Consider the following 15,891-nt stretch of genomic DNA (forward strand, 5'->3'; position numbering starts at 1 on the left):
ATAAAATTAAGATGCAGAAGTTAAAGACTATATAACATTTCAAGACTAAGGTGATTGAAAAATAGAATACAACAGTCCCCTTTTATGTAGCGTTGTAGGGGAGTATAACTATTGCTTCTAAGACATTACCGATAACTGGATAACCTTTTAAGTTATAAAACTTATTTTTACTTTAACCATTTTTATTGAAATCTTCTAAAACAATATACTAAACAATTTGTGCTGAATTCCATTTAACTTATTCTCATTAACTCTGTCATTTAAACTTTGAACATTTATTAAGATCCAAATGTGTCCATCAGCAACTGTGCTAGATGCTTGAGGAATTAACACAGATTATGTTACAAGATCCTCACCCCCTCGTGTAATTTTGGGTCTAAGGAATAATGTGCATATATAAATGTAGCTCTCTGTAATGTTATATGCCACAGAAGTGTAAAAAAATGTTATTTATTACATCTAGGGGTGGGGCAGGACAGCTGCTACCAAAAGGGTTATGAGGAAAAGTCTTATAGAGGAAGGAACATTTGAGCTAAGTTTTAAAGGTTCGTTGGGAACTCAACAAGTGAAGAAAGAGACACAAAGCACATTGAGTCTAAAGGCATGGGCAGAAAAGTGCAGAGTGTGTTCAGGGGAAAGAACTAGTTCATATTTGCTGGAGCAAAGAGTTCATGAAGAACATAATAAGAGAAAAGTAGGAAAAAAAAACCAAGGTGTTTCTACATTGGAGACCTTTAAATACCATGTAGAAGAGTTTGAATTTTATTCAGACTTACGGAGCCACTAAAAGGTTAAATTCAGTCATCCATCCAAATGGAGATATTGTATAAGCAGTTGGATATCATAAAGTCACAGGATTTAGAGCATCAAGTCAAGCTCTTTATTTTATAATTAAACTGAAGCCCACATATGGGTAGTGGCTTTCCCAAGGTCACTCTCTCATATTGATGATGGGGAAATGGAGACCTAAAGAGGTTAATTAAGTGACTTGTCTAAGGTCACATACGTAAGGTATCAGAATCAGGATTTCAACTCAGGGCCTGTGACTCTAAATCTAGACCCCAGTCTCAATTTAGAAACCATACTAGGCTCTCAAATGCCAAATCCACCATTCTTTAAAATCATAGAGTCTGAGGAGTTACTAAACTAACTATACCCCTTGACCCGGCAATACCACTATTATGTTGTGTAGAAAATAACAGCGAGATGAGACCTGGGTTCAAGGTAAATTTAGGGTGTGGATTTATTGATCAAGCGCTCGACTACCTGGAGTATATACTCAAATCAGGCAGTCCCGAATTGAGGAACTTACAGACTTATAAAGGTAAAAACCACAATGACACAGTTAGGGAGGGTCGCTAGCGGAAGCAATGACATACAGAAGCACAGATCAGCCATTGGTTGAGCTTATCAGTTCAGAGCTAATTTGGGAATATAGTTAGATTCAGGGGTGCAACCATCCTGTGACACAGGGTGGTCTGCTTCCTAAAATGGGTGGCCCTCAGGGGCGCGACCAGTTTCCTATAGCTGGGTGGAGGGTACAAGGTGGAATTCCCCAGAAAGTAACCCCTACTTGATCTATGGTCTGAGTGGGGGGAACCTAGCTTGGTGAGCAGAATAGCTGCACCATATCTCAGGGTGTGGGGCTACTTGGTAACCAGGGGGGTTTTCCTTAAAATAAATTTTATGCCTTACCCTAGCGACTGATCCTCGCACATAATGCTGATGTGGAGAGAATATACAGAATGCTGAATCATAAGGAAAGGGGGGGTCAGGGGACTAGTCTTGGGTAACACCCAGAATTATGCCTTAAGCAGTTTCAAGCCATTTCAGGGTGTAGGGCAGAGACAAAGACACAAATATAAAGGGGATTAATGGTGGGCTTCAATTTAGGTGTAACAACGTCTGTTTCCCAAGATGTTTAGGGAAAAAGGAAAAGAACATATATGTTCTAAAATATTTATAACAGCTCTCTTTGTGTGGGCAAAGAGAGGGTAATTGAGGGTACACCCGTCAATTGGGGAATGACCAAACAAATTGTGGTATATGTTTGTGTTAGAATATTACTCTGCTATACGAAATGATGAGCTCAAAGATTTTAGAAAAACATGTAAAGACACAGAAAATAATGATGAGCAAAATGAAGAGAACCAAAAGAATGTTGTATATAGTAACAACAATATTGTTTTAAGAATAACTTTGAGTGGATAAGTCATTCTATTGTAAATACCCAAATTAACCGCCAAGGTCCTATGAAGGAAGATGCTATTTGCATCCAGAGAAAGAACTGACATATACAGTTATCCCTTCCACATCACAACTTTCCCCATTGCAGTTTCAATATATCATGGGTCAGCATAAGAAATTAAGTGGGAATCTTTGGGGAGTTTTGCAGAAGCTGCAGATGACGCAGAAAAAGTTTAGAAACTCAGAAATGCATAAAATGTATGTGTAGCATTATATAATATCAACATAGTTTACTTTTTAATACCATAGTAATTCAGACTTCTCTGATATGAAGAGAGGGCCAAAAAATTTTATGTGGATTTTCCAAGTCCAGGGAGTGCCATGCCCATAATCCCCATGATGTGGAAGGGATAACTATATACACATTTGTGTCTAATGGTAGCCATCTCTGGGGGAGGGGAGGGGGAAAAGAGAAAGTTACATGATAGCTTTGTTATATATTTAAAAGGAATAGCAAGTTGTACATAATAGATCTGTAGTTTCAAGTGCAATCCTCTCTTTTTTCTATTCCACTTTGTTATAGAAACACTTATTTTATTTTTTAAGTTCAGAATAATAAAAAAAACTTTAAAAAATGAAATCATAGAATCAGATATTAATCAGGAAGTTATCTTAGTGGTCATGTAGTCTGCTAACCTTCTTTATGGATATGGAAACTGAGGCACCAAGATGTAAGTGACATGCCCATGATCACAGGTAGGAAGCTGGTATTCAGACCCAGGTTGTCTTGTGATTCAGTGCAGGTCCAGAGATCAGAAAAAAAGGACAGGGCTGTAGATTGAGATTTGTAGTTGAAGTTGTAGGAGTGAATGAAATCACTAAGGGAAGAGTTGTAGAAAGGAAGCCTAAGGACACAATCTAAGGGAATATCCTTATTAAGGATCACAGAATCCTAAGTTTAGAGATGGAAGGGAATTGCAAAGAAATCTAGGCCAATACCCTCTTTACAGACAAGGAGACCAAGGTATAGCCACAGAAGTTAGTTGACTTGTGCAAGGTCACACGGGTGACAGAATCAGGATTTGATCCCAGGCTCTGACTTCAAATCCAGGACATTCTCTGTTGTACCATGAGGTGATGGCAGCCAGGGGCAGGGGACCAGGCTTGTCTGCAAAATATTTTACAGAGAAAGATGACAGTGGAAAGGAGCCTGCAAAAAGTTTGGCCTGGTAGGGACCTAGATGTGATTGAGTTAGTCACTACTGGGGTTATCAGCCCTGCACAAAGCTAGTAAATATGACAGACAAGATTCAAACCCAAGGATCTCCTGACTTTAAGTCCAAGGCTCTTTCCAGTGCATCATAGTTGACTAAGTCATTTAGTATAACTGTTTTGTTGTTCATTCATTTCTGTCATGTCCAACTCTGTGGGATTTTCTTGGCAGAGATACTAGAGTGGTTTGCCATTTCCTTCGCCAGCTCATTTTACAGATGAGGAAACTGAGGTGAACAGGGTGAAGTGCCTTGCCCAGGGTCATGCAGCGAGTAAGTGTCTGAGGCCAGATTTGAACCCAGGTCTGCCTGATGCTAGCTCTGATGGTTTATCCACTGTGCCACCTAGCCGCCCTTTATAACTGTAAGATATGTAAAAGTCCCAGGGAAATGAAATTGGGAGTTCATAGAATTTCACAGATGAAAGGGATCTCCGTAGCCATTTATAGAGTTCAGCCCAAAATTCCCACCACAGCCAGTCTTGACAAGTGGTCATCCAACATGAGCTGGATGAAGAAGTGCAGTGAGGGGGGAGACCCTGTGACCTCCCAGAGACCCAATTCCACTTTCAGATAACTCTCATTAGTAAGAGTTTTTGTTGTTACTGTTTTCCCCTGACATCAAGCCTAAATTTGCATCTTTGCAACTTAATTCTGTTGCTTCTTATTCTACCTATGGGACCAAACAGAATGAACCCTCTTCCTCTTGACAGCTTACATCCTGTCCTCCCCACTCCCACCCCCAGTTTCTCTAGGCTTAGCGTCCAGGACTCCAGGACCTTTATCATTCTGATTATTTTCTGAATGCTCTCCATCTTGTTATTGTCTTTCTTCAGATATGATGAACTGAAGGTAGTATGTGATCCATGAACCCAAGAAGTTTCCTAACCAAGGCAAAATAGAATGAAATTATCACTTTCTCATTCCTCTCAGTGTTATCTGAGTGCACATTAATCTTGTTAGTGCACTGCTAACGGATGCTGAACTTGCGGTCCACTAAAACCCAAACCTCTCTTTCAAGCAAACTGCTGTATAGTAGAGTCAAAAGAGCAGGGACTGTGAAGTTAAAGGACCTTGGTTGAAATCCTACCTCTGATGTTTGCTGTTTGAATGACCTTGGGTACGTCATTTAAACTCCATGGGTCTCAGTGTTCTGCATTGGAGAATTCATCTGATACAATAGTCTGATCATTTAACCTGGTATCGGATAGAAACAGATCCCTACAGGCAGCATATTGACTTAGGAAACCACAAATTAACATTATCCATGATGTATTTTTTATTTATTTTGTTAAACATTTCCTAATTACATTTTAATCTGGTTTGGCCGTACTTGGTGGACTGAGAGTTTGATGCTTCTATTATAGCCCACATCTCTCCATCTTTTCCATGAGAATAGTATGAGAGTCTTTATCAAATATTTTGCTAACATTTAATTAAGCTATGTCTATAGCAGTCCCCTGATAATACAGGTTATCATAATGACCTTTGTTTAGTCTGACATGAACTTTTCTTGATTTCTCTAGATCTATTAGTAAAGAAAATAAAAATTACAGGATATAGATTGTTAGACAGCTATGAGGGCCTAATTGAGCTTATGTTTTTAACTCTGTTTCATGACCTTTTCCAATGAAGTAATGGCTAAGTAGCCTGGAAACTATCCAGGAAAAGTTGGGGTTACCTAGGAAGAAAGATTGGCAGGTTAGGAATGGTTAGAAGGTAGGAAGAGGAGGAGGAAGGGATTCTAGGCTCGGGGAAACATTCAAGTGACAGACTTTGGGTTGAAGGCAAGCCTAGGTGTTTGTAAGGGGGGGGTGGAGTGGGGAAGGTATTTCATACATGGATTTATTGTGTTGTATTTTAAAAAGCGACGTTCTCATCTGATGAAGGTATGCAAGGCTGTTTGCCCAAAACAAAATGTCTTTATAGTTCTCTTTTCTGCTTTTAGAATATTTTTATGTTTTCTCTCATTGCTTCTATTAATATGCCTGACTTCAGAAGTTTCTTCTTTCCTGGATTTATTTCTTTTGATCTCTTGTGGACTAGGAATCCAGGTGACTAAGCTTATTAGAATGGTGTCTAAAATAAGAATCAATAGGCTCTAAGTAAGGGCCTGAAGTGTTTCCTGTTCAGCCAAAGTTCTGCTTGGAGATTTTTTAGTATGTGGATTGAAATCATCCATTTTAGCTGCTTTTAATTTTTGCTTCTTTTCAAGTTTTTGACTATGTTCAGATAGAGATAAGTTTGGTTGGAGTAGCTGGATAAGTGTAAACATAGAAACTTTTTTACAGGGAGCACTGAATAATCAAACTCTTCACTAATTAAATGACTGAAAAATCCAACAAGTTCAGAGCTAGTAGGTATCTTAGGTATAATCTATTCCAACCCCCTCATTTCACAAATGAAACTAGGGCCCTGTGAGGTTAATTGAATTGCAGTGCTCACTCTAGAACCCAGATCTCCCGACTCGCGGTGCAGGGCTCTTTCTGTAGTTGAGGATTTTGTGTTCTATGAAAAGCATTACTTAAAATGTTTTGTATTTGGCTTTTGAGTTTCTAAAAATAGTCTTTATGAGAGCTGGAACATTGTGGTTTTATTTTTAGCTCATGTTTTATGAACTTAGCAGTGCCTTTTCATTTAACAGAACTGTATTCTAATATTTAAAACCACATTACTGCATTTTCCCCCCACTTGCAAGAACACCACATCTACCATGCTCCAGGCCACTTCTTTGCCTACCATCCTGTCCACCTTTTATATTTTCCAGCTGAAATTGCAAAATTATAACCTCAAATTCCTATCCTGGCACTCCTGGAATTACATTATTGAACATCTTTATGGTGCTTCGCAAAGTATAGAGTATTTTCACTTAGGTTGTCTTACTCTAACTTAAATATCCCTATTAAGTATATAGGGCAAGTAGTAGGATCCCTGTTTTACAAATGAGGAATTGAGGCCCAGAGAGGTTGACTTAACCTAGCTCATTCAGCCAGTTAATGTTAAGCCAGGACCAGAACTTGAGCCTTTTGACCTCCTAGCACCCTGTCCATCTAAGCAATCTGCTTCCTCCAGATTAAGTCATAGGGGGATAAAACATCATCCGCTTGCTGTCTGTGCTTTTGTACTGTTTAACAAAAGAAGTTCCCTTTCTATATTCAATGATGGCAACCAGTCACTGAATTTAACCACTAGTTTACTTGTCAAGCATATTATTCCTGATGCCATATTGATCTGGCCATCTGATCAGACTTTAAACAGGTTCCAGCCATGTGAAAACAGATCCTCTTTTGCTTATTCTAGCCTGGACTCTTTCAGGGGGTTTATTTTAAGTTTTAAGTATATAACTAAAGATAGGTAGGATGTCTCATTACTAGGTTTTTTTCAAGCTGCGGTTGCTCCAGGGACCAACTCCCAAGTTCTCCAAAATATAGTAACACTTATTTAATTAGACCTCTAGTTTAATTAGATGTGAAGCTCAATTAAGTGTATATGGCTCTTCTACATTTATTAACACTTAGGAATTGTCTGTACTGTTACATTAGATGACTTAGTTAATTCATAGTCCACAAAAATGTATATCCTTATTTCTTCTCATGCTGTGCTGTAAGATGGTGACAGGAGGGTGATTAGAGTCTTGTACCATGACCTGTAGTGTTTGACAAAAAATCTCAAAGGAGTCCATGTGTCCTCATTTACTGGGTCATAGGCAATCACTAACCAATCTGTAACCTTGGATAGTCTATCAGTAACAATAAATCATTTATTAAGCACCTGTGTATAGCACTGTACAGACAGCTGTTAGAGTATGGTTTATGTGTGGTATTTGAATTGTACTATTTCACAGTTGCTCATATACTACTTTAGAATTGTTTTTGGTTGTTTGATGTATCCACCACAGTTCTTTTACCAGCTTGATTCTAAGCACTGCAAAGGCAGGAACTATGTCTTCCCCATCCCCTATGTTAGGCTTTTAATAAATATGTTTTGATTAAATTACTCTAGAGCAGGGCTGTCCCAAATGCACCCGCAGTGCGCTTTATGCACACGCCTACAAGCATAGAAATTTACATAAATGCTTTAGTAAACGAAGCCCGAGCTACTGCAGAGCTCTCACTAAAATGGCAAATCAAAATATATTGTCTATTGTTTCAATAAAAACCTAAGGTTGGACAGCCCTGCTCTAGAGCTTACCAGTCTAAGATTCTTTTATGTGATATAGGACTCCATGATTCTTATTAAGCTATTTATTTATCTTTTGATAGAGAAACTTTTGAAATATTTAACTGATGTGGGGAGTGTATTTAGAAATAGTTAGCATGATTAGATGACTGAGCCAAGTTTCTTCAGCTCTGTGTACTCAGAATAATGAATCACTCTGTTAGACCAGGACCATACATGGCAGTGGATTGCAGAAACAGGGAAGAAAGAATCAAGATAAAACCAGGAATAAAAACTTAAGGGCTAGGCATGTATAAAGGACTGGAAGTTATAGGTAAAGATGATGGGGTTAAGTGGTCAGAAACCAGATAAAGTCAGAAGGGTGGGAGCACATTAGGTATCAGTAATCTAGGCAAAGCAAAAGACCAGAAACCATGCATAAGGGCAGAACCTAGCAGATACAAGGTACTATCCCTAAGGAGAGACTGAAACAAGTAGATTCTATTTCCATTTTGCCCCTTGGCTCTAAGAGATCTAGGCAGTTTTCTTTTAAGATTTCTTGAAATAAGATTTCTAGGCTCTTTTTGGGAGGGAGGGTCATGGCATTCAGGTAATCTAGTGATTGTTAATTTTTTTTTCTTCATGATCTGTTTCTTAGATCAGTTGTTTTTACTATGAAGTACTTAGCCTTTTTTTTAAACTTCAGTATTTTTATTTTGTTGTCATATTTCTTGTTGTCTCATAGAATCATTGGCTTCTATTTGGTCCATTCCAATTTTCAGAGTTTGTTCTTCGGTAAGATTTTGTCCTTCTGCCAAGCTGTTAATTCCCTTTCTAGTTTTTTTCTTCCATAGTCCTCATTTCTTTTCCAATTTTTTTACTTTTGCACTCTCATTGCATTGTTAAAACCCTAGAAAGGGTTTTTGTTTAACTTTTCACTTCTTTTAGGAATCCCAATTGAATTTGTGTCCAGCGTATATTTTTCTTTGAGGCTTGGCTTGTTGATATTTTGGAGTCATTCTCTTCTGGGTTTGTGTCTTCAGCTTCCTTGCCACCATAATAGCTTTTAATGATGGGATTCTTTTTTTGTTTGCTCATTCTTCCAGTCTATTCCTGCCTAATTTAGACTTCTTAGGGTTGGGCTCTGCAGCACTTCTGGAGGGAAGGTCTGGACTGCTCCCGTTGAGGCTTTCTTAGGGTGTTGAGTGGTATGTTGTTCCAGGCCCTTTTGGACCCCAAGCCTTCTGTGCTTCTCCCCAAATGGTCAAATCCAGGGCAAAGTCTGGTTGCTACCCGGCCCTTTACCCCACCCTCAGAGCCTAGGTCGATTGCTGCTAGACTCACTCTTCACTCTGAGCCAGCTCGAATGCTCTGCTGTGCTCCTAGGTTCTCTAAAGCCACTCTGCTGCTGCTGGTTTCTTAGCCTGCTCCTCTCAATATGTCACCTCTGGGTGCAGGGGGGACCCTCCTCAGTCCCTCCTGGATCTGTGACCTCCGACAGAGCTGCCAGGTGGCCCATATTCCCATTGGTAGGCCCTGGTATGAGTCTGGGACCTCCTCTTGTCTTGCTGTTCTCTCTCTGTACTCCTGGCCAAACCCTGTCCCCAGCAGTTGCAGAACTCTCTGTCTCCCTGGACTAAGAAAAATGACACTCTGTAACTTTTTTCCTTCAACTTTCCTATCAGGATTCAGTCTGGTGCATTTTCTAGATCTCTTTGGGGGAATCTAGACGACAGCTCCTCATGTCTTTCTGCTACTCCACACTCCTGGTTTTACCTCTGCTGATCACCTTTTAGTTCAGTAAACATTAAGTGTCTACTGTGTACAAGGCACCATGCTAGGATCTGGAAAGAAAACACAAGAATCCCTGCATTTGAAGAGCTTATGTCCTCTGGGGTAGATAAGACAGGAACCAATGAATATTAACTGGGGACCAGGATCAGGACTCCTGCAGTAAAGGCTTCAGATCAAGCATTCCTGGCTTGAAATCCCAGCTCTGGCTCTGCCCAGCCTCTATCCAGTTTAAGCATTTTCCCACCCAGAAAAGAATTCTTCTTCTTTAGGCAGGTGTTGGTTTCTTCCTCCTACACCCTCCCTACGGGTTCCTAGAGACTGATACATTTGGTTCCAAACTGTGATTTAACAGCAGGCCCCTGTGGAGTGTGGTTCACTTATCTGAGGTAGTAACTTACTGTCTATTACAATGAGAATTGGCTTTTGGTTGGCTGGCCATGAAACCTCAAAATCACCACTTCTGTCTTAGCAGACCTGATGGACCTGTTCCTGTGGTAGACACCATGTTAGTGGATTAGGATTGCAAGTTGTAGTAGATTTGAACCAGCTCTGTGCTCGCCACCTGTGTAAACTTCAGCTCATTCCTTTACGTATCTGGGTCTCACTTCTCATGTATGGGGCTTGGGCTAGATGATGTATAGAATTCCTTTCAACTCTAGCTCTATGATCGAGGATCCTTTAAAATCTTTCTTCCTCACAGGAGAATTTTGGTCCCAACTAATGTATGAGAGTGACCACTCCAAGCCGTCGTTTATAAAACTGAAAGAAACTAAATAAACAGTTACCCTCACCCGTGTTGTGAACCTTTTTGTTCTTATTTCATTACTGTAAGTTTCTTTGTTACAGTATTTGATATGGTGGGCTCTTTAACAGTAACATTGTGTCGTAGGTTTGGGTTTATCAGGGGAAATGCTATGCCTTCCAGTCCATCTTTGCAAGTTTCAAAAATGTCTCTTCCCCCTTATTTAGATTTCTCTTATTCAGTTCATCCTACCTTGATTAGATCAACTGGACCGTGATTCGTTTGCTAATTATATACAGCTGTGTATTATTGAAACTTTTTCTGCTCCAGTCGAGTAATCTTGTGGTTTCAGCTCAGCTTTGTTTACTTCCTCTTAGGGAGAAGTAATTTTCTTGAACTAGAGGTAGAGCAAAACATAGACTTAAAACCTATATTCCCATAAGGTCATCTCCCATTCATGTAAAGTTATATAAGATTTCTTGAGAAGTACAGTGACAGGTAAGTTTGTTCAGTGATCCTCTGATTTGACAGTATCAGATGAGACATAAAATGTATCCTCAGCGAAGTTATTTGCATAATTCAGGAAGCTGTCCTGTGTAGCCTCCAGATAAAAGAAGGGTCTTCTAGAGATGGTGACGGCCTCCAGATTCTCCTATTTACAGATGGCATTGAATAGTTTCACTAAGCTCCTGAATGTTACAGGGCCACCTTAATAAGATTGATGACCACTTAAGAAGAGATCGACCCGATAAAAAGAGAGGCCTCATATACTCCTGAATATTCAGGATAGCACATTTTATAGTTAAGAAGGAACTAGAATCTGTAGATAAACCATCATCTGGGGGATAGCTAAATAGTTATGGTACATGAATGTAAGAAATGATCAATATTATGAATGCAAAAAAGCATGGGAAGACATATGCAAGCATGATCCCGAAGAAAAGATAACAGAAGATCCCGTACTGTCTCTTGACTCCCCTTGTCCTATTGTCTATGGGCTTCTGCCTTACTTTGTATGTATTTCTGGGATAGAAGAGATTTGTCATTAGTTTTCTTGATTGTTATTCGGTTTGGTAGAAACTTGAGGGTTTTATTTATTAGTAATAGTATTTCTGTAGTGCTCTAAAATTTGCAAAGCACTTTACAAATATCTCATTTTATTTTCACAATCCTGTGAGATGGGTGCTATTATTATTTCCTTTTTACAGATAAGGAGACTGAGTCAGGCAGCAATTAAATGGTCACACAGCTAGATTTGACATGTTATCCAGTCACACAGACCAGATTTGAACTTGGGTCTTCCTGACTCCAGGTTTGGTGTTGTATCCACTGTACCATCTAATTGCCTTTGTGTTTTGTTAGAGTTGGTACAGAGAAACTGGGCAGCCCGTCTCCTGTTCAGGTATCCATTTTGGCAGGAGGCAGAGACATAAAATCTTGTTGTAGATATATGGCAGGTGTAAAATTAGTCACAGTACGAAGCGGTGTGTTAATGTCCCTGGAGTAGATAATAAATGCTATATGAATTAAGGGATGAGTGGGTGGAACAAGACATCCTAGTTAGGCTGATCAGAGAACACCGTGCAGGAGTTAGCATCTTAGCTGGACTTTGTAGATTGGGTTGGGTAGGTGAAGCAGAAAAGGAAAGGTATTCGAGCTGATGAAATGACAAGAGCCAAATACCCACAGGTCAGAAACTACAAGGTATGTTAGACTAATAGACAACAACTAAAGGGTTCACATACAGGGTGTGGGAGATAAGACCGACAAAGTAAACTGAGGCCAAACTGTAAAGGACCTTGAATGCTGCCCTAAGGAGTTGAATTTTATTCTAGTGACCATAGAAATTGTTTGAACAGAAGAGTAACTTGATCAAAGCAGTGCTTGGAAAGATACATTTGGTGCTAATATACAGGATGGTTTGTATGGAAGAAATACTGGATCAGGGAACTTAGAAACCTAATGTAAATAGGTAAGGTATAATAGAGATTTTAAAGACTTAAACTGGGGTGGTAGAGGCAGTGATAGTAGGCAGTAGATTTGAGAAACATTTTGAATGGATAATAGGTTTAATTTTTTTACAGGCTCAAAGAAGAAAATTATATTTTATAAGGTCAAATTTAGAGCTGGAAGGAACCTTAAAGATCTAACTCTCCAAATAAGTTTTTATTAATAGAATTTGTTTTTATAGCTCCTACATTTTCCCCAACGTATCCTCTCCTAGAGAGCCAACCCCAATAACAAAGAATTAAAAAAAAACCCATTCAGCAAAACTATTCAACACAGTGAAAATGTCTTACTATAATAGCAGTGTTCCACATGCATTGTCCCCTACCTACCTCTGGAAAAAGAAGCAAAGGAACTGGCTTCTCATCTCTTCTTTAGAGCTAAATTCGGGCATTACAGTTTGACTGCACTCACCTTCAGCTACTGTTCTTTCCATTTACAATGTTGTTGGTTGTTGTTTAATTGTTTTTTGTCATGTACAACACTTTGTTGGTCACCCCTTTGGGGGTTTTCTTGGCAGAGATACTGGAATGATTTGCTATTTCCTTCACCAGCTCATTTTACAGATGAGGAAACTGAGGCAAATGTGAGTTGCCCAGTAAGTCTCTGAGGCTGGGTATGAACTCCGGTCTTCCTGACTCCAAGCCCAGTGCTCTATCCACTGCACCACCTTTCTGCTGTTACATTGTTGTAGTCATTGTGTTTGTTGTTTTCTTGGCTCTGCTTACTTCATTTTCTATTGTGTAAATTCATCTAAGGCTTCCTGTGCTTCTCTGAATTCCTCACATTCTTAATTTCTTACAGCACAATAGTATTCCATTACATTCATGTATTACACCTTATTTAGTTGTAGCCCAGTCAGTGGACATCTAAAGTAACATTACTGGGTTGTAAGAAACAAATGATGAACATGGAGAAGCAAGAGAAGCCTTATGAATTTTCAAGACGCAGAACGAGGGAAGCAACATAAACGATGATTACAATAATATAAATGGAAAGAACAATTGCCCCCCCCAAAATCAAAAGGGAATACTGCAGAATAATGAAGAACAGCCATAACTTGAACAACAAGATATGAGAAGACACTTACCCCACCCCTTTGCAGAAGTGGAAGGTCAGCAAGTGTTGCATGTTGCATTTTCAGATTTTTTTTTGATGTTGATTTCTTCCTCTCCTTTTCTTTTTGTTGTCCTTAAAAAATACTATTTGTTACATGGAATGTCTCTCCGGAAGGGGAGGAATACTAAGGAAACTATGGTGATGAAAAAAAATCCCAAAAGATCAATAAAAATGTATTTTTTAAAAAGTGTGCTGTAAATATTTTGGACACTGTATATGATACCTTTCTTTTTATCATTGACTTAATAATAATAGCATTTATACAGCTGCTTTAAGGTTGGCAAAGTACTATCTATACGCTAACTTCTTTGATTCTTATCACAACCCTGTGAGGTAGGTTCTATTATTATCATCCTTGTTTCGTAGATCAGAAAGCTGAGGTCTACAGAGATTAAGTGACTTAGCCAGGGTCACACAAACTAGTGTCTGAGTCAGGATTTGAGCCCAAGTCTGAGTCCTGAGCTCTAGCCACAGTGCCACCTAGCTTTCTCCACTTCCTTGGGATATATACCTAACAGTGGACTCTCTCAGTCATAGGGTATGAACATTTAGTCATGCTTTTAACATAATTCCGGTGCTTAGCGCAGTACCTGGCATATAGTAAGCACTTAGCAAATCTTTATTGATTAGTAATTCCAAATTACTTTCCAGAATAGTTGCACTAATTCACAGTTCCACCAACAATAGTTTGCTGATTGTTGCTTTCTTTTGTTATTTGCCAATTTGTTGGGAATAAGATGAGACCTTAGAGTTGTTTTGATTTGTATTTCATTTCACTTTGACCGTTTATTTATTGGGAAATGGCTTTTTGGCCAAGATAGATGAGTCGGTTACCTATATTTCTTGCATATCAGGCCCTTGTTGGTGATATTTGATGCAGATTTTTTTCCCCAGTCAATAGATTCTCTTCTTATATTAATTTAATTTTGCTTATAGGAAAAGTTTTTCAATTTCATATAATTGCAGTTATCTATTTTATCTTTTGTAATCACTTTTATTCTTTGGTTAGTTAAGAATTCATCCTGTCGTCACTATAAAAGATATCTTTCTGGTTCTTTTCCAATTTTTTTAATGATATGACTTTTAATATTCAAATTTCATAATAGCCAATATTTATATAGTATATTAAGCCTTACAAAGCATTTTATATGTATTACATCATTTTTTTTTTGTCCATTGGAGCATTTTATTGGTATGTTTGTTTTACACCCTTAGAAAAAGAATCCCAGGATTTTTCCTCCTGTGTGTTTTCGTCTTGCTTCCTCATGGTCCATGATGCCAGCTGAGGTTGTAAGCACAATAAACCCAAACTGACAGGATGGTAGGAGATTATTCTGCCACTTTTCCAGATCTTTCAATTGAACATCAAATCTGGGGCTGATTACACCACACTTGTTTAATCTGCCCGTGAGGTTCACAACAATTTTCCCTGCTCTGTGATCATCAATGATCTCAAATTCGCCAATATAACCATGCTTCATCATCACAATTAAGAACCGGACGATTACTTTGGAGCACGGCCTGATGAGAACCTGGCGTTTTCCTCGCTTTTCTGCATTGTTGATGCTTTTGAGAGCATCTGCCAGGACATTCATGCGCACCATGGTGGCAGCGCTGCAAGATGGCGGAAAGAGCATATGTATTACATCATTTGATCACATCCATTGACATAATATTTGTAAAGCACTTAGCACAGTGCCTGGCACATAGTAAGTGCTTAATAAATGCTTGTTTAGTTCTTTCCTTCCATATGGAATTTGTGGTGGTATATGATGTAAACTGTTAGTCTAAACCTAATTTCTGCCAGACTGTCTTCCAGTTTTCCCATCAGTTCTTGTCATATAGGGAGTTCTTACCTATGTAATTTGTTTTGGGGTTTATTGTACATTGCCTTATTGAGTTGATTTCAAATTATTCCTTGTCTGCTCTTGTTTCGTTAATCCACTTTCCTATTTTTTAACCAACATCAAATAGTTTTGTTTGTTGCTCTATAATGTATTTTGAAGTCTGAAAGTGCTATTCTCTCCTTATTCCTATTTTTTTTATTATTTCCCTTGATAATACGGAATTTTTTTGTTTTTCCAAATTTTGGGTTTTTTTGTCTTGCTTAATAAAATATTCCCTTGGTAGTTTGGTATAGCACTAATATATATTACATATTATATACGTATAATATATAAATCTGTATATTATCTTAGGTATTATTTTCATTTTTATCACATTGCTATGGTATCTTTTAAAATCATATTGCATGGTTATGTTTTTTTAAATATTCCATAATTCCCAAGAAATATGAGAAGATATATGAACTGATGCAAAGTGAATTAAGAAGTACCAGAAATACATTATTTTCAGTGACTTGCAATAATGTAAATGGAAAGAACAACAAAGACTCGATGCTGTGTTGTTATAATGACTGTGCTTAACCTCTGAGAAGGGATGAGAAAGTGGACCTCCTTTCCTTCTTGGCAGAGGTGGGATGACTCTAGGGGTGCCAGCACTGTAATAATGATTGATGTACTTTTGAGTTTTTCCAAACTGCATTTTTTCTCTTTCTTCTTTAATCTTTTATTACAAATGATGGTTCACAAGGGAGGGGATAGGGATATATCTG

At 38.5% G+C, this 15,891-nt stretch overlaps 2 protein-coding genes across 4 annotated transcripts in view; one reads left to right on the top strand and one right to left on the bottom strand.

The window, feature by feature from the left end:
* Positions 1-15,891, top strand: part of SORT1 (sortilin 1) — an 82,309-nt gene that overhangs the window by 10,954 nt on the left and 55,464 nt on the right. The window lies entirely within an intron of this gene.
* LOC118856103 (40S ribosomal protein S15a-like) lies at positions 14,439-14,884 on the bottom strand. The gene has a single exon (XM_036766190.1). It carries the CDS (start codon positions 14,879-14,881, stop codon positions 14,489-14,491), a length of 393 nt encoding a protein of 130 aa, XP_036622085.1. The 5' UTR covers positions 14,882-14,884; the 3' UTR covers positions 14,439-14,488.

This window comes from Trichosurus vulpecula, chromosome 7 (genome assembly GCF_011100635.1).
Source record: "Trichosurus vulpecula isolate mTriVul1 chromosome 7, mTriVul1.pri, whole genome shotgun sequence".
Lineage (NCBI taxonomy): Eukaryota > Metazoa > Chordata > Mammalia > Diprotodontia > Phalangeridae > Trichosurus > Trichosurus vulpecula.